The sequence below is a fragment of the Coregonus lavaretus genome, assembly GCF_964263955.1.
Source record: "Coregonus lavaretus genome assembly, chromosome: 32".
In the NCBI taxonomy this organism is placed as follows: Eukaryota; Metazoa; Chordata; class Actinopteri; order Salmoniformes; family Salmonidae; genus Coregonus; species Coregonus lavaretus.
The window spans coordinates 19619699-19644156 of record NC_140019.1 but is presented as its reverse complement, the minus strand read 5'-3'; the positions used below and the strand labels follow the sequence as shown (position 1 = coordinate 19644156).

Genomic DNA, 24458 nt, shown 5'->3' with positions numbered 1-24458 from the left:
TAGAAGTTAGGGCTCTTTTTTATTTTCTCAGAAGTACTGAGTTAGGTAGGAGGATTTAGAACTGTTGTAAACCGTGATTGACCACACACTCCAGCACAGTAGGTGGCGGCATGCACCTTTAACCTCTACGGGATCGGTGTTCCGTATACGGGACGGTTGAGCTAACGTGCGCTAATGTGATTAGCATGACTGTTATAAGTAACAGCAAACTTTCCAGGACATAGACATGTCTTATATGGGCAGAAAGCTTAAATTCTTGTTTATCTAACTGCACTGTCCAATTTAGTAGCTATTACAGTGAAAAAATACCATGCTATTGTTAGAGGAGAGTGCACAACAACAAAAAACATATCACGGCAACTGGTTTGATACATTCATCTCTGAAGGTAAATAATGTACTTACATTCAATAATCTTGCTCTGATTTGTCATCCTAAGGGTCCCAGAGATAAAATGTGGCATAGTTTTGTTTGATAAAATCCATTTTTATATTCAAATATAGGAACTGGGTTCTACAGTTTGAACCTCTGCTGTCTCTGGCTCCACACCCACACCGCCCGGCCATCTAGATGTGTGTAAATTGGTGTATAAGCTAATGATCCATCATGTATGACATTCCTGGGAGTGTGTAAACTTACATTTTGTATTACCATATCATTTTTGTATGTTCTCTATAGTTATGTACTTGAAAATGTATCAATTGACCAATTCGGCACATTTGGGCAGACTTGATACAAAATAGTCCTGAATTGCAATGCGTCACTGGATCAATCTGAAACTTTGCACACACACTGCTGCCATCTAGTGCCCAAAATCTAAGTTGCGGCTAAACTGCAATATTAAATGGTGGCCTTTCTCTTGCATTTCAAAGATGATGGAACAAAAAACAAACAAAAAAAACATGTAATTTTGTTTGTATTATCTTTTACCAGATCTAATGTGTTATATTCACCTACATTAATTTCACATTTCCACAAACTTGAAAGTGTTTCCTTTCAAATGGTATCAAGAATATGCATATCCTTGCTTCAGGTCCTGAGCTACAGGCAGTTAGGTTTGGGTATGTCATTTCAGGCGAAAACTGAGAAAAAGGGTCTTATCGTTAAGAGGTTAACGTTTGTTTGCGGACCGCCATTATATCATAGAAGAAGAAGAAGACCACGCCCACAAATGAGGGAAAACAAACATTCTTTCCCATTGACCCCCATTGTAAAAGAGCCAACTTCGTAGTCTATTTTTAGTTATGCAGAAATAACAAAACATGCCAAAAAGCTGCTGTGTTGTTCAAAGTACATGTAGCTAGGTCAAAAAATCCGACCTACGGTTCACAATGCTCCCATGTAGGGAAATAGAGCCTGCGAGAAGAGAGCTGTGGCTTCAGGCTATTCGATGTTGGAAATGTGGGGACCAGGTGTCCAAGTAGGCTACACGTAGCTATGTGTGTGGAAAACATTTAATCACAGGTAAGACTTTTAACTTGTTTAGTATATTCCGTTTGTAACTCCACTAAATACTTGTAGCTGTATAGTTTGTTTGTGTTGTTGGTCTTGGCTAGCTTAATGTTCCGGTCGTTAGCTAGCTAGCACTCATTCTCTCACGTGGCTTCTAGCGCCATCATGAAAAGGGGCATCAGTGAAGCCCTACAACATTACGTTTATCTAAGTAGTGAGAACGCTCGGGAGCAGGCGATGTTGAAAAGTAATCTTTAGACATGTTGTACTTTTTTGTTGTTGTACTTTTACCCTTTTTTTCTCCCCAATTGGTAGTTAGTCTTGTCCCATCGCTGCAACTCCCCTACAGACTCGGGAGAGGCGACGGTTGAGAGCAATGCGTCCTCCGAAACACAACCCTGCCAAGCCGCACTGCTTCTTGACACACTTAACCCGGAAGCCAGCCGCACCAATGTGTCAGAGGAAACACCGTCCTGCTGGCGACCATTGTCAGCTTGCAGGTGCCCGGCCCGACACAAGGAGTCGCTAGAGCACGATGGGACAAGGAAATCCCGGCCGGCCAAACCCTCCCCTAACCGGGAAAACGCTGGGCCAATTGTGCGCCGCCTCATGGGTCTCCCGGTCACGGTCGGCTGTGCCTTAGACCGCTGCGCCACACGGGAGGCCCAGTAGTTTTCTTAAATTTAGTTTTGTAATTGACCAAAACAAGCAGACAACAAAAAAAAGTTTTGAAAAAGGTCACATTTTTGCTGTGAACCAATGGGATAACCGAGGTAACCACAGGTTGTTTTCCCCACAGGCGGGCAGAGGAGGCATGACATTCTATCTAATACAGACAGTGGGACTATCAATGATGATGATGAAGGTGATGACAGCGTCCTCTGCTGGAGACATATATTACTGTAACTCAACAGATCACTTCCTATGTTTGTTTTGTATTTTAATATAAAATGATCTTTACTCTTAATATGTATTATCTAAATTGTTTCTCATAATATAGGTATGTCATCTGTGAGGGGAAGATTGCAAAATTAACAGTTGAATTAGAGCCAGCCAAGATACAGTGCATCCAAAATAGACACATTTCACATTCTATTCTATACATATTCTCGTTACATAAATCAGCAAGCAGTAGGTGATATAGGGCATTCATGTATTTACGTTGTTATAAAATGTTGAGATAAGATGCTATAGTAATTGTGTATCTAAACTATACATGCTGGAAATATGAGGAAAACATATAACAAGGGCAATTAACATCAAGCAGTGATTTATGAGAACATATAAATTACACACTTAAATCAGCTGTACATTATCATCATTTTTGTCAGCTGATCCCACACATGTTGCTGGAACTGCCAGACCTGTCTCTCGCCTGTTGCCTCGGCAACAAGCCTTGCAGAAGACAGATGAAGAGGCTGTCGAGGGTAAAGACCACACTGCTCCGTTGAGAGAGAGCGAGAGAGAGAAATTGCGTCAGAGGGAGAGAGAGAGATTGCGTCAGATGGAGAGAGAGAGATTGCGTCAGAGGGAGAGAGAGAGAGAGATTGTGTCAGAGGGAGAGAGAGAGAGATTCCGTCAGAGGGAGAGAGAGAGAGAGAGATTGCGTCAGAGGGAGAGGGAGAGAGATTCCGTCAGAGGGTGAGAGAGAGAGAGATTGTGTCAGAGGGAGAGAGAGAGATTGTGTCAGAGGGAGAGAGAGAGATTCCGTCAGAGGGAGAGAGAGAGATTGCGTCAGAGGGAGAGGGAGAGAGATTCCGTCAGAGGGTGAGAGAGAGAGATTGTGTCAGAGGGAGAGAGGGAGAGAGAGAGAGATTGCTTCAGAGGGAGAGAGAGAGAGAGAGAGATTGTGTCAGAGGGAGAGAGAGAGAGAGAGAGATTGTGTCAGAGGGAGAGAGAGAGAGAGAGATTGTGTCCGAGGGAGAGAGAGAGAGAGAGATTGTGTCAGAGGGAGAGAGAGAGAGAGAGATTGCGTCAGAGGGAGAGAGAGAGAGATTCCGTCAGAGGGTGAGAGAGAGAGAGATTGTGTCAGAGGGAGAGAGAGAGATTGTGTCAGAGGGAGAGAGAGAGAGATTCCGTCAGAGGGAGAGAGAGAGAGAGATTGCGTCAGAGGGAGAGGGAGAGAGATTCCGTCAGAGGGTGAGAGAGAGAGATTGTGTCAGAGGGAGAGAGGGAGAGAGAGAGAGATTGCTTCAGAGGGAGAGAGTGAGATTCCGTCAGAGGGAGAGAGAGAGAGAGAGATTGCGTCAGAGGGAGAGAGAGAGAGATTGTGTCAGAGGGAGAGAGAGAGATTGTGTCAGAGGGAGAGAAAGAGAGAGAGATTGTGTCCGAGGGAGAGAGAGAGAGAGAGATTGTGTCAGAGGGAGAGAGAGAGAGAGAGGGAGGGAGAGAGAGAGAGAGAGAGAGAGAGAGAGAGAGAGAGAGAGAGAGAGAGAGAGAGAGAGAGAGAGAGAGAGAGAGAGAGAGAGATTGTCAGAGGGAGAGAGAAGTGTGTGAGAGAACAAGAATGAGAGAGGTGGAGAGGTTACAAGGCTAATGGGTTCAATGAAGTATGTATAATTGCTCAATTTGTTACAAAATTGGCCTATTAATTCAATGTACTTTGTAGCTAGCTATATTATTATCATAATGTTACAGGATGTTCTCTGATGTAATACATTAATTTCTTACCATTTCTTTGCTCCTTTTCAGACTACATTAGTCTTAAAATATGTAAAAAGAAGAGGAATAGCTCTTATAAAGTCTTTGCCATTGACCACTGCCCCATCCTTTAGAAGTGTAATAGCAGCACTGTACTGGACCAGCCACTCATCATGCCCTCTCCTGGATTCTGGAGGGTCTAATTACATTTACATACATTACATTTGTCATTTAGCAGACGCTCTTATCCAGAGCGACTTACAGTGGTATGTCTCATAAGAATCCTCTGTCCTCAATTTGTCCAGTCTTACATGATGAGAAGAAAAAGGGCTGTGTTTAGACAGGCAGCGCAATTCGGATCTTTTTTTCCACTAATTGGTATTTTGACTAATGACATCAGATCTTTTCACATCAGATATTTTTCAAAGCTGATCTGATTGGTCAAAAGACCAATTAGTGAAAAAAAATATCAGAATTGGGCTGCCTGTCTAAACGCAGCCAAATAAGACATTCTCTAATAAGGGTTGTCTGAGAACAGTCTCAGAAATGGCCATTAGATAATTACCTTGACAGAGAAGATTTAAGAACATTTTGGCCATTTTATAGCCATTAGTTACACTTATTATCCCTGTCCATCACTGAAAGATTTGCTCTAGGAGGTCACAAAGGCAGTAGTGGTGTCCACACTCTTGGAAAAACATTATAAAGATCATAAAGGGTTCTATGGCTTGTCCCTGCAGAACCCTTTCCAGGTAGAACCTGTTCACCCAACAAAGAACCCTTTTAGAACCTGTTCTTCCATAGAGAAACCTTCTCTAATGAGAAAGGTTCCATGTAGGACCCTTGTCCCTGTGGAAGAATAGGTGATGAAAATATTAAGTACAATTATGACATTTGACATACAGGTAAATGCCAAAATAATGGAAACACTTGAACCAGCGTCGTCCGGGTTTGGCCGGGGTAGGCCGTCATTGTAAATAAGAATTTGTTCTTAACTGACTTGCCTAGTTAAATAAAGGTTAAATAAAATAAAAATGAGTGATACAAAGTATATTGAAAGCAGGTGCTTCCACACAGGTGTGGTTCCTGACTTAAGCAATTAACATCCCATCATGCTTAGGGTCATGTATAAAAATGCTGGCCATTATTTTTCCTACCATGGCTATGCCCCCATAGGATGACAATGCCCCCATCCACAGGGCACGAGTGGTCACTGAATGGTTTGATGAGCATGAAAACGATGTAAACCACATGCCATGCCCTATATCGGTCATCAGAGCTCAACCCAATTGAACACTTATGGGAATTCTGGAGTGGCGCCTGAGAAAGCGTTTTCCACCACCATCAACAAAACCCCAAATTATTGAATTTCTCATGGAAGAATGGGGTCGCATCCCTCCAATAGAGTTCCAGATACTTTTACAATCTATGCCAAGGTGTATTGAAGCTGTTCTGGCCCATGGTGGCCCAATGCCCTATTAATACACTTTATGTTGGGGTTTCCTAAATTTTGGCAGTTACATGTACCTTATCATTGTGGTGTTGTTCATGAATCAGTCAATTTTTTTTTGCAATATTTTGAAATGCATATGATTACTGTGCCCTGACAGAGATGGTCACATGAACTTAGTCGTGCTTCACAAATGCATAGCTTTTCCTCAGTTGCAGGTGTTGCTTATTGCACTCCAATTAAGTATGCACTCTAGGAAGAATACATGTCTGAATTAATACATTAATTAATTAAATGGGTTACACACCTACATGGATAGGTCTCTCTGAAATAATGACGTTTAAATTATGAAACATGTCATGCACATAGGAGTTTTAGAGTTTGTGTTGCTTTGCTCAAATGTAATGGCAAAACAAGATGCTTCTGCTGTCATGAAACAATAGAAACAACTGAATTATGAGGTACAAAATAAAGACAATTTATGATTTTCCACTTATAGATGCAACTAGGGAACATGCTTGGCACGGCTGAAAATGGCACTCCCAAACGTACATATTTAACCGCACTTGGATTTGCAATAAAATCACCAAACAAACTGAGAAACAGACTAAACAGTGGAAAAATCATGAAAGATTAAATCATGAATGTAACATTCTGTATCATTTCTATCTCTTCTCTCCGCCAGTTTTATGTAATTTCACAGATGAATCAAACACATGTATGTGAATTAAAGGGCCAACCCTGTGACCTTGGCTAAAATGTACTGTATGTTACCAATGAAACAAACCAAGTGGACTTTTTTTTTGCAGTTCGTTGCGTTATATTCTCCTCTGTGCTTTTCTCTGAAAATAACATTACATACTTAAGAGTCTATTGACGCACCTACGCGTCAATCTAATGAACATAATAAAAAAATCCCCATCAATAGCCGACTTTTAGAGGTTTGAGACTAACCTGAATATGAACAACAAGGGAAAGAACATCAAGCGATGCTTGGCGACTGAGGGGAACTGTTAATATGGGAGATGCTGTATGTCATTATTTCACCTAAGGTGCAAAACAAATGCTTTGCCTTTACATTCTTGAGTGGACGTATGTGTGTATGGATGTGTGTGAACTTATTAGGGGTCCAGGAACCGCAGGTTCCCTAGAGCTCTCGTGTTCTTGAATCAATCTATGAATATATCCTAGTCCAGGGGTCTCCAATCTTTTTTAGCATGAGAGCTACTTTTAAAAAATGTAACATGTCGCAAGCTACTCGGTCTGGAAAAATCCCAGAACACATTTGGATTCGCAATCTACCTGTTGGAGACCCCTGCCCTAGTCACTTCACCAGAGGTCACTTACCATGATTTTATATAGTCAGAATTTGCCCAGTGATGTGTCTTGTGGTCTAACCTAAGAGAGGAGAATTGTGCATTGTTCCCTTACAAAAATGTAAAGTTCCAGGTGAAATAGACAATAGAAACTCAGATATATTTGGATAGTTTGACTTCATAACTATCGCTGCTACATTATTTTCAGTTTCTGGTGTACTATCATCAACTGTCAGCAGAGGGCATTATACTAAGCATATTTAAAGCAGGACAGACTAGTGTACTGACCTAAATGATATGCCTTTTATGGACCAGGGGGAGGAGTGAGGAGGATGTGCATTGATTTTGGCAAAGGTAGGAAACAAGGTAGAATTCCAATCATTTCAACTAAATGAAATATAACCCTTGATTATGAAAAATATGGGATAATGACATTATTGCAACTGTCTTACCTTACCATAACCCCCCAAAAAACAAAGGACTACATGACTAGTCAAAACTGTTGTGGGTCAAGAAAAGAAAAAACACCAACACTATACTCAGACACAATACTCCGCTAATTGAGAAATATTCTAATTTCACTCCAGTTTGGGGTTGTTGTCGAGTTGCTCACACATCATTGACTGCTGTGACATGCTAACCAGTGAGATGTGTCTGTGTAAAATTGGGATAGCAGCAGCAGGACACAACAAGCATGAGTCATAGCCCTCAGCTTATTGCCTGGCACTTGTCAGTGACAAGCCCTCAGCCAACCGTCTATGAAGTCATTTATCTTAATTATGCTTTAATTGCAGCACCAACGAACTGTTAATGTTATTTACAGGCAAGATATTATTAAATTCAGGCCAGGGCTGTCACTGCAGTTACTAACACTTTAGCCATAAGAGTTAGGAAGTCCAAAAACAGAAAGAACTGAACTGGAGAGTTGATATTTGACCTGAGCAAGGGGTGAGGTTTGAGGACCATGACTGAAGTTGTACTAATATGGATGCCATTAAACATTTAGTTATACCAAGAAATTCACAGATAAAAAAAATGTATGCACCAGATCAAGCCTTTTACCAAATAGGGTTAAGACACGTGGCTGGGAATATGACAGCCTAATGGCTGACCACATAGCATATAGTAACACAAGAAGACCTGCTGAATTATTTAAACAATATAGAAAGAAGATAGAGAAACCAGACCCATCAATGTTATAACATTATGCACTCTGTTTATTTGCCTGAGAGTGATGTCACTTCCTTTCAGAGGACCCAGAATGGCACCTGCACTATGTCACAATTTTAAAGTGTTAGTCTTGCATAGAGCAATGGGAAATATTCTCTTGACTACAAAACACACAACGTCAGTATTTTGTACAAAGACATTCGGTTATTGTTGTGAGTATGTACAGTCAGGAGGAGTTCACCATTTTGTGTAAGGGTTGACCTCTTGGAAAGAAGTAACAATGTCTTTTTTTTATTCCACCTACGTGTATGCCATCCCAATCCTTCTTGCAGTTATATTCCTTGCCTGGGCTTGATTCTGGAGGCAGTCCAAGGAGCCTTTATGTATATTTGCTCACATAACTGCTTGCAATGAAAAAAATAATAATCTCCAGTTATTCTCAGAGACAAAGACTTCCATTGCTAAGTCAATTACCAAATCTGATTCTCTTCCAGTGGCCTTATATAGAGGAATAGGTTTATCTAGGTCTGTGAAATCATCCCTAAAACAGAAAACAAAGAAAAAGCTCAGTACCTGAGTCCAGTATGACAAACATGTTCAAACTATAAAAAAAACTGGTGGAGGAAAGCCTAATTGTGATTTCCAAGCTGAAATTATGCTTACCGCATAAGAACACAAACCTCACAAGTATTTTGTGTAAAACACAATTACACTGAAAAGTAATCTCACATATTATTGAATTGAAAACATAGTTATAAAAACAAACGTATATCCCATACATTGAACTATTGACCCTCAGGACCATGTCTCTGAGAACATCTTTAGGGGGCACATTTATTCAACTTCAACCATTGGGTTTAAGTGGTGGACAGATTAGGCCTGGGTTTGCGGTGAGTTAACACATCATATCCGCAGGTCTTCTTCTTCTAAGCGGTCTCATTTAGATATTCAAGACAGAACAAACAACATACTGAGGGCCTGTACAAATGAAACAGTGATGTCGATGTGTTCCTTTATTGAGCCTGCATAATGACCTCCCTCCCTTCTACTGGGGCTAAACACCCCGGGGGATGCTTTAGTATCAGACGTAAGCAGTCAACCACATCCTCTGCAAGAGCTCTCTGGCTGTTTACACTAGACTCGCTAAACTTCTCCTCTGTTTCCCTCTGTTCTGTCGCTCCCAAACAGCATCCAGGAGCTCTTTATGTAAGACCCAACTTTCATTAGCCGGCCGCCGTCTAGCCTGAAATTATTTAAACAAGCAAGGCAACCTGCCTTGACACCCACATCAATCACTCGGTAAGGTGTGTTATTGAGACAGAGAAAACAATGAGGACAGCTGGGAAATAGAACACATAGAAATGCATCAAAACACCATCTCACCTGCTGATAACAAGGCCTTCAAAGAGTGTGTGTGTTGTTGTACGTGGATGTGTGTTTGTGTGTGGGGTTGGGGGGGCAAAATCAATTTCACACATGAGTGCGTCGAGGAGACATGAGGCTGAGGCAGACATCTTGATCTGTGCATAGCCTCTCTGTTTTGAGCCCCACCTGCAGGATATGCAGGAAATGAATGCACTATTAAGTCAACAGTGACAGAGGGGCCAACTATGTATAATAGCCATTAGCAGGAAACCAAGCATCAGGATAATCACCAACCATGCCTCTGCGGGTGACATCACCTCAGCTGATAACGAGAGATGAGAGTTGTCCTCAGGGATAGACAGCAGTATACTTTTACTATAAGAGAGGGTTGTATGGATGCTATGGACATAGCACATGTTTAGGACTGACAAATGTAGAATTCTGTACCTTATCCGTGGAAAGCTGTCCAAAGTTAGAATAGATACCCAAAAGGCTAATACACTATGAAATGATACCTAACGCCCAGAGAGAATTACATAGTCACTATACACTTTCCCACTTCCTCCCCATCTCTCAAGTCCCTAACCAACTGATCTTCTGGGCGTATCTCTGATGGACGCATGGTAGTTGCATTCTACACCAATGTAACACATTCTGATATGGGGAATGACCCTTCCACTGACCTCTGTAATCATGATGCACAATAACAAGTACCCACATATGCAAAAAAAAATATATCCCCGAAATCAGAGGAAATGTTCCCAAAACAAAGGGTTTCACCAGGTTCCTACAATATATTCCTTTGTGAGTTAATAAGAAATAAGAATATTGATTAATGAATACATGAATACACAATGTTCCAGAAACAGACTATGTAAAAGAAAAACACATCATTTCATAGTTGAACATTCAAACAAAGACTTCCTAGAATGTTTTTGGAGGGAATGTACTCAGAATATGGAACTAATAGGGCTTAGAGGAACATTATCCCCTGGAAATGATGTTTGTAGGGTACTGAGCAAAGTAGGCCAGCATGTATGGTAACCTCATTCTACGCTTGTTAACAAAGCTTGGTCGAGGTTCGCTGTACGGGCTTGGGAGTGCAATTAGATTTGAGAGGACAAAATGGATCTACTTCTGATACCAGAACAAATGACAACATACACAGATATCTACTGGTGTTTATCAGTAACGGAGAAAATACACCCCAAATCTGCTTGTCTATGCATCTGTTCTTCTTGACACCTTGTGACTTGTAGTGTGTCCGGCTCACCCTCAGTGATATTATGATTCATAATCCTTTGTCATTGTAGCAATGCCTGCTAAGACTAGAGGGATCTATTAGCTGTTTTCTCTAAGATCAGGAATTACTGTATTTTGCTTCAGCGAGGGTACTTACTAACATTAAAACAACTAACCTCTGTATAACAAACCGTTACTGTATTGCATATTGGATATGGCCACTCAGGGTATGGCCTAGTCGATTCAGACATATTTGGAATGGTTTTGTTGCCATGCTCATTCTCAGAAGCCCTGTAGAAAATTAAACAAACAGGTGTTCTGAGATTAGTATTCCTGGGTGTAATCATTTGAGGCTCTTGTCCAGCATGTTTGGTTTCCTTGTCATTTCATCTTCCGTTTCTCCAGAGCTCTGATAGGATTCAAGAGAACCCATTGTCGTTATCCCGTCATTATACATTTTGTAGAAAATGATTCCCCAGATCACCACAAGAGGAGCTAGAAACTAGATTTGGCCTCGAAATTTGGCCTCCATGGTGTCTTTGGACAAGTAAACCACCCAGTAGACCATGTTGAATGCTCCAAAGGACACTGGGAACAGGATGCGAGCGTACTTGTCGATTTTACTGGTCCCGCCCATCCCGGCGGTGGTCGGCTGGGAGCATGGTGACTGCTTGGGCTCATTTTTGCCCATCAGCTGAATGTGCTGCAGTCTGGGTCCCAGGAGGTCCTGGAGGGAGGAGTCAGCGGTGGGCTGGCTCTGATTGGCTGGTATTGTCGAGGTGGTGGGTGGAGCCGGGGGCGTGTTCTTGACGGACAGGGTGGAGGAGGCGTTGGGTTGGCTGGCGGGGCCGGGGCTGGAGTGTGGTAGGATGATGGCGCCCCCAGTCGCCCCCGTGGATGAAGACGATTGGCCAGACTGGGGTTGTTTCCTGGTTACCCCTGTAGCTGCTGCGCTGTTGGACTCAGCTTTCTGGCCGTCTTGCTGGGACATGTAGTTCATCCGTTTTCGAAGGTTACCGTTGGTGTCAGGGTTACCGTTGGGGTCAGGGTTATGCTATGGAGGAGGAAAAATGAACAAGAAACCCATATTGCAGTGATGTGAATGAACTGTGCAACAACAAGCACATACCTCGAAGAGGAGACATTAGACTGAAAATAGATTTCACTTAATTATTTGTGGTAAGGTCCAATATGACAATTGTATTGTGCTGGTAAATATGAACTATATAGATCTCTCAGTTCTGGAGGACTATCAGGTTGTCAGGAAACAGTCAGGAACCTCTCATTCTAAACCTGGCCTATGGGCCTGAATATGACTGGCTTACTTTAGTCTGTATGGTAGAATAACCCAGCTCACAGACGTTATTTGGGTAGGCTTTCACTCATTTCACACATGCTTATGTCACAAGTACTGTTCCATGGGGCGGCGTGGCAGTACAGTAAAACATCATAAGAGCGTATCTCCTGAGAGCTAGCATAGCATTCCAGCCCCAGTAGAGGGAGATGCTGCACTCTAACCACAGCACCACAGCCTCACCAGTAATAATTCCCCCACTGGAATCTGCTAACCGACTAACCTTATAGCCTCCTGTCTGAGAGATGTGAGGCGCTAGGCTAAGTTTGACAACACTATGGCTGGAAGGTAAAAGGCTTAGACAAATCTATGCCACATCAACACACACCACAGGTCCTAATGCCGAGCGGATTTCCCCACTGATTTCAACACTGGGGCTGGGGCCGCGGCTCTCTAGGAAAAGAGGCTTCTGAAACCTATATACATGTGCCCCGGCTGCGTTGCCGTGGCAACCTGCTAATCCGTTGATGTGCCCTTGTCACTAAACTGCATTCAGGCTCGATTATTCCACACGAGGATTTGAGATCCACAGGGAAACTTTAAGTAGTCTTCGGGCCATACAGGGGGATGTATGGCTGTTTTCTGGTGAGTATCAGCCATCAATCAACAGTTGGACTGTGACGTGAGAAATGTAGCACCGCACGATGTAATGCCCTCAAATGAAGGATTGTGATCTTACTACAGTAGGCCTGTGTTTCTGGTAGATCACACATGTATGGAGTAATGAATTCAAGAAAAATATGTTTGGTCAACCCCCATTACGCGCTTCAGCACGCATTCGAGAGAACAGATTGTAAAATGCTGAACAACAATAACATGTTTACATCACATTGCAACTACAGGTACATTATTTTAACTGTTTAAGATGTTACCCATTCTATAACGAATGTTTTCGAAACACGTTTATTTTCATGCTGAAGAGTTTAAAAAAAATACTATTATAAGAAAGCAAGCACATGTAGGACATTCAGAGCATATTTAGAATTTTTAGGGATAATATTGCTAAGCCTCTGCGGTGGATTACAAATGGCGTGCATTGATCTAAGCAGACAGCTGTGCAGCTGTCCTCGAAACGGGCCAAACAATGTGTCTTCACCATTTACTATTCTTATTTGGCCTTCAGGAAGCGAATCGTCATCATGCTTCTAGCTCATGATATCATGGAGAGGGGGAGGAGAGAGAGTGAGAGAGAGAAAGAGGGGTACACAGAGAAAGAGAGATGTACAGAGAAAAAGAGGGGGGAGAGAGACTTCAAACTTTATCAATGATCAATGATAAAAGTATCCTTCAGTTACGGTATTGTCTGATATTTTCAATGCATGCAAATAACTTTATTTGAATGGGTGATCACCATGTGATTAATGAAATGTACATTACATTTACGTCATTTAGCAGACGCTCTTATCCAGAGCGACTTACAAATTGGTGCATTCACCTTATGATAGCCAGTGGGACAAGCACTTTACAATGTTTTTTTGTATATTTTTCACCAAAAACATTTTGAGTATATTTTTTATTTTCATTTGTTTTTTATATATATATTTTATTTATAATAATAATAATAATTATTATTATTATTATTATTATTATTTATTTTTTAAATGTGGGGGTGGGGTGGGGGGGTAGAAGGATTACTTTTATACTATCCTTAAAGAGGTAGGGTTTCAAGTGTCTCCGGAAGGTGGTCAGTGACTCCGCTGTCCTGGCGTCGTGAGGGAGCTTGTTCCACCATTGGGGTGCCAGAGCAGCGAACAGTTTTGACTGGGCTGAGCGGGAACTGTGCTTCCGCAGAGGTAGGGGGACCAGCAGGCCATAGATGGAAAAACGCAATGCCCTCATTTGGGTGTAGGGACCCAAATAAAATGCCAGTCATTGTAAAAGCCTCTTTAATTCTCATCCCTGTCACAAAAAAATAGTATTCAAAGCAAATCGGAAAGTTTGAAAAAACATGACGTTTCAATAACACTCATATTTTAGACTTGAATTGAATCTCCATTTGATGAGATTAGCAAACAAATGAATGACGGGGAGTGCACAAGTGCACACTTTAGTCTCTGAAGGGTAAAGGGCCCCATGTAGCTCAGTTGGTAGAGCATGGCGCTTGCAATGCCAGGGTTGTGGGTTCGTCTCCCACGGGGGGCCAGTGTGAAAATTGTATGCACTCACTGTAAGTCGCTCTGGATAAGAACGTCTGCTAAATGACTAAAATGTCAATGTAAAAAAATGGAATAAGGATAGGTCTTAAGTCTCACCTGCAGAACTTCCTCCTTCACCTTCACCGGGGTTGTTTGGGGCGCCGGTGGGCATTTTGGCGGCATCCTTTTCAGTCTCTCCATCTCTGCGTTGGTGAAGTAGTTGACGGCAGCGAACTCGATGAGGGCAGAGAAGACAAAGGCGAAACACACAGCGATGAACCAGTCCATGGCCGTGGCGTAGGAGACCTTGGGGAGGGAGTGGCGTGCACTGATGCTCAACGTGGTCATGGTCAGGACTGTGGTGATGCCTGAAAATGAGAAAAAGTTTAACCTTGGCTGTACCAAAAATAATACAAGTCATGTCAACACACTCAAATAATAGAACTAAAACAGTAGGCCTAACCGTCCTATATATCAGAATTACTCAAACTTTTCCTCAGGGACCCCCAGCTGTTCAATGTATTTGATCTATTCCAGGGCTAGCACACCTGATTCAACTGATCAACTAATCATCAAGCACTTAACTAATTGAATCAGGTGTGCTAGTTCAGCGCTACAACTTTTTTGAAAATCAATGAAAATGATTTAGTAAATTCAGCACACAAATCAATGAATGACAGCCTAATGCATTATATGAAAAACAGGAAACGGAATGTTTGTGACACTAGAATGACCTGTAAACCTCCAGTCGATTACCTATTGACCTTTGCTTCCAATGCGTTCCATCTTAATGAGATTGCCCTAGTGACCACGTAGCATACCTACTTTCCCTCGTCTCCAATTCCTTTTTAAACAATAACCAATCCGAACTGCGCCAAGGATTATACCATTACAATAACTGGGGAGTTACAGTAAGCTTGTAGGTCACTTGTCCTTGGGATTATTAGCAAATAGCTATAATGTGATTTAGAGAAAATCACCTTTAAGTTAGAGATATGACACAATCTGTACAGCCAGGCCACCTGCTCTGACGTGACCCGCAGCATAATTATGTGTCTAAACTCAGCCGACCACCGGACGATTCTGTAATGTATGATTCCGAGGACGAGAAATCCAGAGGTAGATATTAGCTTTAATATTAGGATATTAGTTAATATTAGTGTCTTTCATTGGGTTATTTGACGAGATCAGAGGCACAATTGTTCTTGGTACAGATTAATGAGGTGTGACTGATTTAATCAGATGAGCTATAATAATCAAATTAGTGAGTAAAGGCTGTTTCTGTTGGAATACAGGCATCTTCATTCCTCATCTTGTGACACATTGTTTAGATTAGAACTCATTGCTTTGGAGTTGCTTGGATTAGGACAGAATGGGTAACATGACCAGTGCATGTTCAAGAGGCAGAGCCAGTTTCATTAGCCTGGTCCCAGATCTGATTGTGCTGTCTTGCCAACCCCTATGGCCTTTGTTACGCCAGACATTGATTGGCCAAACAGATCTGAGACCAGGCTTTTATTTGACGTCAATGTCAATTTCCAACATCACCAGACAATAACATCTTGAGCCTCCAGGGGAGCTTCTTAATCATCCCTCAAGTCAATGTCTTTATTTTCCTAGTAACCATAGTCCTACAATCATTATATGTGCCAGTCTTTGAGTCACAGAGGCAGAAAATGGAACATTGCATCGTAGAAAGAGGAGAGAAGAGAAGAAAAAAGCAGTCAGCCCGTGCGTGCACCCACCCACACACACCTACACCTACAAGCTGTAACAGCCCCACAGCCCGGGGGCTTGGCCAATGCGACAATATGTATATTCCCACGACACCCTCCTGTCACAAATTGGACAGTTTCATTAGCTCGCCGCTGAGACGGGAGGTGGGGGGGGGGGGACTGAGGGGACTCACTGGGGCGTTGTGTGAATCAGTGTGGCTGTGGAATAACACATTGGCCTCTACAGCTGCTGGGATATGACTCAGCTATATGTGTGTCCCTGAAAGAAAGTCAGCGGGCTAAACGAATAGGCCCACAGATGCAGTCACCAACATCATGTGGGGTAGCATGTAACAAAAGCCAAAAGTGGGTGCTCAGAGGAATGTATCTTTCCATCAACACATGCAAGGGCAAAAAGCATTTACCTACTCATGACATTAAACCTACTGTATTTATCAACTACTAAACCCACTGGATCAGCCAAAACAGCACTTTTCCATAGCAAAATATGCTCCAATTATTTTACAGTGGTGCTCATGAAAGTTACACAACCTCATAGACACCCATATAACCAACACCCCAGCAATCACCATATAACCAACACCAAAGCAATCACCCATATAACCAACACCCAAGCAATCACCCATATAACCAACACCCCAGCAATCAATAGCAAAGGAATAGAAGACGCTAGTAGGAGGACAGCATTACGCCTCAGAAACCACAGACCTTACATTACTCAGCCACATACACTAGATTTATTTTATCCTAATAGGACCCTATCCTACACAGCTAATCCTCTACAACCAGGGATGGAATTGAAGGATTTTGGGCACTGGCCAGCCAAGCTAGTAGACTGCAATTTTTACTAGACCGTGTCCAAAATATGTGCTATGGGATATTTCAAAAGAGGAAAATGTCACTAGCCGGCGGGCTAGTTTGGCACATTTTCTACTAGTCCCGTCTGAAAAGTACTAGCCACAGGCTAGCTAAAATTCCATCTCTGTTTACAACTCGCTCAAAAAAATGCCAAGAGAGATGAATTAAGTGCTAAAGTTCAGTTCAGTTCAGTAAACTAAATGGGCATAAAAAAGAATAAGACTGAAGACTATAATACAAGAAATGGGTACTTAATTATGCAATACAGAAATGCTGATTTACATGGAGTACTTGTAAAAGTCTAATTATGAAAGGAAGCGAAAGGTGCTGTGGAATTGATAGGAGACCAAGCAAACAGACAGAGGATATTTTGCTGAACATCTGGTAAAGTAAAGTACACTAATTCCATGAAAGTTGCACAAGGTTCCCAGCTCTGACTCCACCCACAGTGGGGCTCTAACACTTCTGTTTGTAAACAAATGGGCGTATTGGCAAATGCTTCTGCCACTTTGATGGATAACAATCAGTGGTGACCCGTCATTCAGGGCAGGCAGAGCCCCACCTGTTTTGCTAGCTAATGGGATGCCTGTTTTGCGTGTTATTTTGGCATGAACACGTGTCACATATCAGTTTGCAAACAATGTAAAAAATTGTTATTTTTTTAAATAATGGAGGTAATAAAGCTGCAAACTTGGTCAATTTTTTGCTTTCTTGAGTAAGGCAGTTCAGCCTAGCTCAGTGCTTTCTGTGGTGGTGGTGGGGCTGCCAGCTGAAAATACGGAGCGTAAGGGTTGGTAATGTTCTCTAGTTTGCGCCGTGATTGGCTCTGTGTTCTGTCACTCATGGGTACACTACGCCACCGCCAAATCTAAGGGTAGAGCTCGAAAATTCAAGCCCCTTGGGTGCTGCCATAGAGTTACATTATAAGTGCCCATCCAAGGCGGCTCAAGGTCAATGGCCACAGATAAAATGACGTCAAATCACATTATATCTACAGCAGCTTTGATTGGACTGATCATGTCAACATCATACTTTCAAAATCTTAGCTAGCAAGCTCGCAGTCATCATCATGAATCAAATCGACAATCTACTGGCAAATCCTTTTTAATCGTTGTTATGCGAAGATAAATAATGAAGAGAAATGATTATAGATAAAATGTATCGGTGCTCATCGGCCAATGGATATAAACATTACACAACAAGTTGGAAATCGCAAATTCAACTATGAGTGGTTTGGAAGCTTTGCAAAGCAATCACTAGCCTGCTATTCAGTGGAGTGTGTGTGTGGTCCCAAGTCTGGGTTTAAGGGTCTCTTTTCCAAGCTTAAAAGGATAAACATTCAACATTGGCCATGGTGTCAATCCAGTATGATTTCTGCCGTGCTCAAAACAACTGGAAACTCAGAACTGGGAAATCCGATTTCAGTGAGTTCAAGACAACGGGGAACTCTGAAAAAAACGAGCTCCGACTCGGAAAATACGTTTTGAACAGTCATCCAACTCAGAATTGCAAGTCGGGAACTCGGGCCTCTTTCTAGAGCTCCGACCTGAAGATCATTGACTTCATCACGATTCAACCTTGTTTTTTTCCCGAGTTCCCAGTTGTCTTGAAAGCACCATAAATCCAGAGAAGACAGACTTTGATGACAAAGTTTGATGACTAAATTTGCCCACGAAGGACCGCTGCGCCACCTTCCTGTTCAAGTGAGCACAACACAGCAAGGTGAGTCCAAATATGTATTGTATGCTGCTGCATAAATGATGTAATATGCCAGGGAGATATGTATACTGTAGCTAAGAAAGTAATACTAAGTGTATGTTGTGTAGTAAGCTGTTAGTAGCCCATGTGCCTCACCCTAATAATTTGGTCCCGTTTCCCCTCCTAATTTCGCCTACTGTTCTGACTTGGTGGTGCACATGTAGCCTATAGCCTGTTTTAGAGAAATATAATCATTGAATACTGTAAGAGCTTTCATTGTCTGCTTATATGCCCCCTTTCTTTATTATATGGTTCTGACTTGGTGTCCAGGGAGAATACTGTAAGAATGGCCCATGTTCTGAATTCTGTCACTGTACATTTCAAAAGTGCTGAACAAATAGTTATGTTGACTACATCCGTCCTAGCTCGCTCATTAATGTCTTAATCGAAATTACAGATTGCCTCTTATCCGCTTGTCGTCCCCTTATGCCATAGTTTGTACATCTCAATTGTCAGTAGAAACAACATTTGTTTAAGCAAGTCAGCCATATCAGCTATGTTTTTTTTAAAGGCAGTAAATGAGGCTGAATGAACTGTTTCGCTGCTAGACAAGGCTCCACTGATAGCCAGGTGTAGCAGTGGTAAGGTGTTGGGACTCTGCTGTTGGGGCAGCTTTATGTAGGCCCTAACAGTGTGTGGGCACCTTTTGTCACTGTTATAGTGGAATTGATGTATTGTTTAGTGTTGTGTTGTGTAGTGGGTTTGCTGGCATGCATCTAAAAAATAGTTTTTTTTGTTTGCCGCACCAAGATTTACATGCTAAAATCGCCACTGATAACAATAATAGATAACACATTTAATTAATCGTAGACCTTAATGGTTGTCTAAGAGGCTAAAGACAAAGTTGATTGCTCCAGCTGCACAGTCACTAAAATGGAGACTGAGAGACAAACAGAAGAGGCACTTCACTCTCCACATTTGCATCTTCTCTGCCTCTCAACAGAAGTATTCTACAGAATGGCGGGATTTGTGAGTAATACGTACCAAAGACTGTTCGAGCCGGGACCGATTCCTTATTTATCCAGAAGGACACTTGGGAGAGGATTACTGTCATGATGCAGGGGATATACGTCTGAATCATGAAGTAGCCCATTTTCCGCTTCAAGTGGAAGTGCACTGTCATCACCACATATTCACCTGGCGGATAGCCATAGATATCACAGTTGATTAATTCATGACTGACATGAGACAATGAGCAAGAGGACAGGACATTATGGACTTCTGGTAGCATGGAGTTTTTATTGTGTCTTCTCTGTTCTCTGAGGTAAATGGCATCAAACAGTTATTTGGACAAAGCTACTGTAGAGAAAACATTCCAAACTGAAGTAAGAACTGAAGAAGAAATGTAAATGATTATTAACAAAGAATGGCATCACCATCAGAGTTGGGGATGTCTACTATATCTAACCAGCGGTTGCTTTTCAACAACCCATCATACCTGTGATTGATTTGACCTCCTCACTGCTGACAGTGTGGCCAATGAGATCGTACTGCACTAGGCTGGAGGATTCTTGGGGAACCTCCACTGAATTCTGTGGTCCTTTGGTCCAGGTATAGATCATCTCTGTTTTAGGGTATGCATCTGAGGGTGGAGAAGGAAAATATATGGATTAAACCCTCAAGTGGGGGGTTGAGGCACATTCTAAATTGTAGCTCAAAAATAAATATTGTACAATGGAGGTGTGAGAGAGAGAGAGAGAGAGAGAGACTTAGGATAGAGAGAATGTCACATTTAAGTTCATGAGAGAATGACTACTGTAAGCCAGTAATATCCTCTTCATAACTCTAAGCTTTGTGAACATGAGAAACGTTTCTATCTCCCCCATTTAGTCAGGTGATTACGACACATTTGAAAGAGACATATTGATGTGATGGTGTGCAGTCCAGTCACACATGATTTCCACACTTGATCTGCACTTCAAATGGTGCACTCTCTGGATTTTCAGATACCTTTTCCTCATAATTTGATTGAAAATGAGTAGTACGATAGCATCGTATTGGATGGCGTGGGTGTCTACTGTGTGCTCAAATGAGTCGGCTTTTAAACAAACTACCCGGTCTCACGAGCTCTCTGGTACATGTCAACGTTTTTGCATATTCAACGTTGCAAAGATGTTGCAAAAACATTTCAATGTGAGATGAGAGTTCCTATAAGACAGGGCTGAAAGAAAAACGACAACCTAGACTTGGGTTTATGTCAGGGTCTGTCTCCAGCTACACATGCCCCCTTACGTTGTTCCCATTTGCAGTTTCCCACAGGGGACTCGAAGTCGGCAGGACACCAACTGCGCCGGGAAAATGGGCCGGCTGGGGCATGTTGTGGAGCAGAACGCTGCGCGGCACTCCGACACACACCAGCTCTGGAGAGAACCGGAATAGGTCTGAGCTAACCAGGGGCAGGGAGAGATTTTCTGACCTTTCCCCATCGGGTCCAACATCTACTTCCCTGACTCGGGCCTGGATGGGAGGATGAGATGGGTGGAAGGTACTATCTTAAACTAAGAGTAATGTGACAGAATGATAACTGAGGAATCTATTTTGTCCTCTACCTCTACAATGTCACAATTGCTGATAATAGATTGAGGGAGGGTTGGGAAATGCAGGGAAACCCATCCTTCATTCCACTTCTTTTGTTTTTCCCTCAGCAGATGTTATCTTTAAATCACTACTGTTTTCTGACAAGACAGAACGCTCATTGGAGAGATCCTTTCATCGGAGATAAGTCACTTTTGCTGACCACTCATTATGAACAATACTGCTGATTTTGGGTTTCTTTGTTCTGTTTTTGGTACAAAAGGAATGTAATGTATTATTAGCATTTTAGTCAGAAAAAGCAATTACTTCTCACTCTGGGAATATGTATGGCATCCTCAGATATGACAAAACTGGAGGAATACCACAAGCTACGAGTTTGACACTTCATATGGTAATAGTATTACAATATAATGGTATATATTTTCAAATCAAACTAGTCAACTTTATTTATGTGACGAACTGGGACAGATTTAGTGCATCGAAGTACAAATATGTTTTTTAAAAACATTGCATACTAAATGAATTAAGACAAAGAACAAATTAGTTTACTGTGAAAGCATGTAAGCACGTAAACAGTGTCAGGTTGAATATCTACTAAGAAACAGTACAATTGGATTTGCTTTGGGGTGTATGTCAATACATACACAGCGTTCCGAAGTATGCATGTCATCCTATTTAATACAGTCTCATGACAAGGACGAAGAACCACTTTATCAAGTCACTCCTGATACATTATTAGAATAGACTTACAGTGTCATATCATACTTACAGCTTCCAAACTTGAGAGGGCATGCATGTCCATCCATGGGGAAGTCAACCAGCTTCATAGGACACTCTGCACTGATAGTCAACCTATGGGGACACATACACCCAAACATATTAAAACCAATGGGAGTTGGAGAGAGTTGGGACCCTCCAAACAGAACACAAAAATGTATACAGTGGAGCCCTACTTTTAGGATGGATACTGTAGGTAGGCTGAATAGCACTTAGCATGGTAACACTGGGATGCTGGGTAATGTAGGCATCAGGGTGTAAAGCATTTTGGTAAATGTAGTACCTCATGGTGTAAAGAATGGTGCCGTTCTTCATGATGCGGAACAGCCTGTTGGGGGCGGTCATGTTGTGGGCCACAGACTTCTTGCCATTCCTGAAGAAGGTGTCTGGAGTCCACACATTGGAGACCATCATGTTGTTGAGGCGGAGGATCTCCATAGGCCCCTCGTACCTCAGCCTCCTGTCCATCCATGTCTGTCTGAAGAACACGTCCATGGTGTACTCCTGAGGAAGCAAAAGACAAAAATGGGCAAATGTCAGAAATAAACAGTTATGGTTGGGACTTCATTCTTATATAAAACGTTAAGTGCATGGTGAACATCAGTCAAACTTATTTTATGCTACTCATCTGTTTCAAGTTCTTGATTCGGTACATACCATCTCAACATCAGAGACAGGCCCGAAACTTGTCACATAAATGTCTGTTTTCACCTCTGTCACTGGACCTATTGAGAGAACAATTCAATCAGCTTCACAATCCCTAGAATATCCTAGGCATATCCCATTACAGCCCCAAGAGACCTTAGACTAGTTCTGGTTTGTTAGGCCACCCTTTAAGCATCAACCCTCATTTTAACCGTCATTTTCACCTGTAGGCCTGGAATAATATGTTAAACATGAAACCTCAGCAACAGCCTAACATGGGCCAAAGGTTGGGTTGATAGTGCTGTGGGGATGTGTGCCAAAACGACTAACCCAAATAGCCGCCAATGCCCTGTATGCAATAGCCTATAGCTTATGCCTACCAAATAACCTGCACCAGCTTCTAAGCATGTATATAATGGAATGCAAAATAGCTAAAGAGGTTTAAAACATAAATCTATTGGAGGAAGCCGATCAGTAGCTAATCTATACAATGCACACTTGAAGGGTGAGTTCTGAAGTTTACGTGCCGTGAGGTGGAATGTTTTTTAGGGTTGAGTTGAAGAGCGTAGCCTAAGGTATTTTCAAGCACACCGACATGCATGTCAAATGTCATTGCTGTAGGCCTAATGAACGAAAACGAGGTTACTTCTCGTTAAATGCATAGTCTTTAAACGTGTGTCTGACACTTTAAGCTCGTGGAGGATTTGACAGACGCGAAAAGAACATCTGCACTCTTTCTACTTAAATTGTGCACTAAGCGCCTTTTCCCACAGCGATTACATAACTAAACACGCTTAAATATTTAAAGGTAGCATACCGTTATCAGTCGCACACAAGAGTCAAAGCAGTGAATATAAGAAAGTGTTAATTCAATTCATGACAACCAGCTTTTGAAACACGGAATGTCGTTTCACATCTGTGGGAGGTAGTGGTCGTAGCTCAGTGGAGCAACACGTTTCACTTGAAACAGTATTGAAAAGCTCTTATTGAAAAATACAATGCAATTTTGATCTCAACCTCATACCCTATCAAACTATTCAATAGCATTGGCACAATAGTGATAATCATGTTTTGCCCATCTCTTTGAGCCACTGTAGAATTAAAAACTAATTGGACAGCCGAAAACTGTTACTGCTTCAGGTAGGTACCTACCCCCAAATCCAGGTCGCAGTCTGTTGTCATACCCGTCCAGGAGTCGGTCTAAAATGCGTGTGAAATTCTCGGGATATATTCTCTCATCCTTTTTTATCATTCCAGAGATTCTCTTTACACTGAAAAACGACACAAATAATCAAAATAGTTTTATATCGTGAAAGACAGCAGCCTCCCGGATACCCAGGCTAAGGATGACAAAATTGGGAGTCACAACCATATGACACAGTTAGAGCACTTTCGGATTTCAGCACCTAGAATCTTCAGGACCATGGACAGCGGCACCAGCGCAGCTCGCGCCAATCTAACAGGAGAAAAGCAATTCTAACAGGAGAAAATCCCCCCCCCCCCCAGTTCATGTATTTTAGAAACTCACCAAGCAGTCATGCAGAAAAGGTAGAAGAGAGTCGAAATGTAACTGGGGTACTTCGCAGTCACCATCTCCTTCTTGGCAGAAACCATCTTTGCATGCCATACTTTAAGCCTCTTCACATCTCCCTTCACCAAATGTCTTGTCCCAAGGAAAGATTAGAGCCAGAGAGACAGAGAGAGCAGAACGGCGCAAAAGCAACTCCAGCAGCATCTCCCGCTATCTCTCTCTTGCCAGGGAAAAAAGCCCGTGCCAGCGGAGCATCTGAAGGCGCGCACCTTTCTGGCTGTCGCTCGATGACTTAACCAAATACCTTCTTCTCTCAGTTGTTGGCATCCACCCCACGTCCAGTATGTATCCTCTCCCTCAGTCTCACACCATCGTTTGACTTGAGAGATGAATAGAATAGACGTGCAAAGTACACTGTTCTGCGATGAAACGTGAGATTGTATGGCAAAATTGGGTTGTGCTTCTGCCCCTCAATAAATCCGGTGGTGACACCAAC

At 42.2% G+C, this 24458-nt stretch overlaps 1 protein-coding gene across 1 annotated transcript; it reads right to left on the bottom strand.

The window, feature by feature from the left end:
* Nucleotides 1–11135: 11135 nt before the first annotated feature.
* On the bottom strand, nt 11136–24045 carry LOC311107769 (gamma-aminobutyric acid receptor subunit alpha-6-like; the record flags this gene model as incomplete). Its single annotated transcript, XM_084150300.1, has 9 exons — nt 11136–11687; nt 14240–14490; nt 19459–19611; nt 19913–20056; nt 21779–21861; nt 22070–22290; nt 22444–22511; nt 23584–23702; nt 23960–24045. The coding sequence occupies 9 exons, from the start codon at nt 24043–24045 to the stop codon at nt 11136–11138; spliced, it is 1677 nt and encodes a 558-aa protein (XP_084006426.1).
* Nucleotides 24046–24458: the final 413 nt, after the last annotated feature.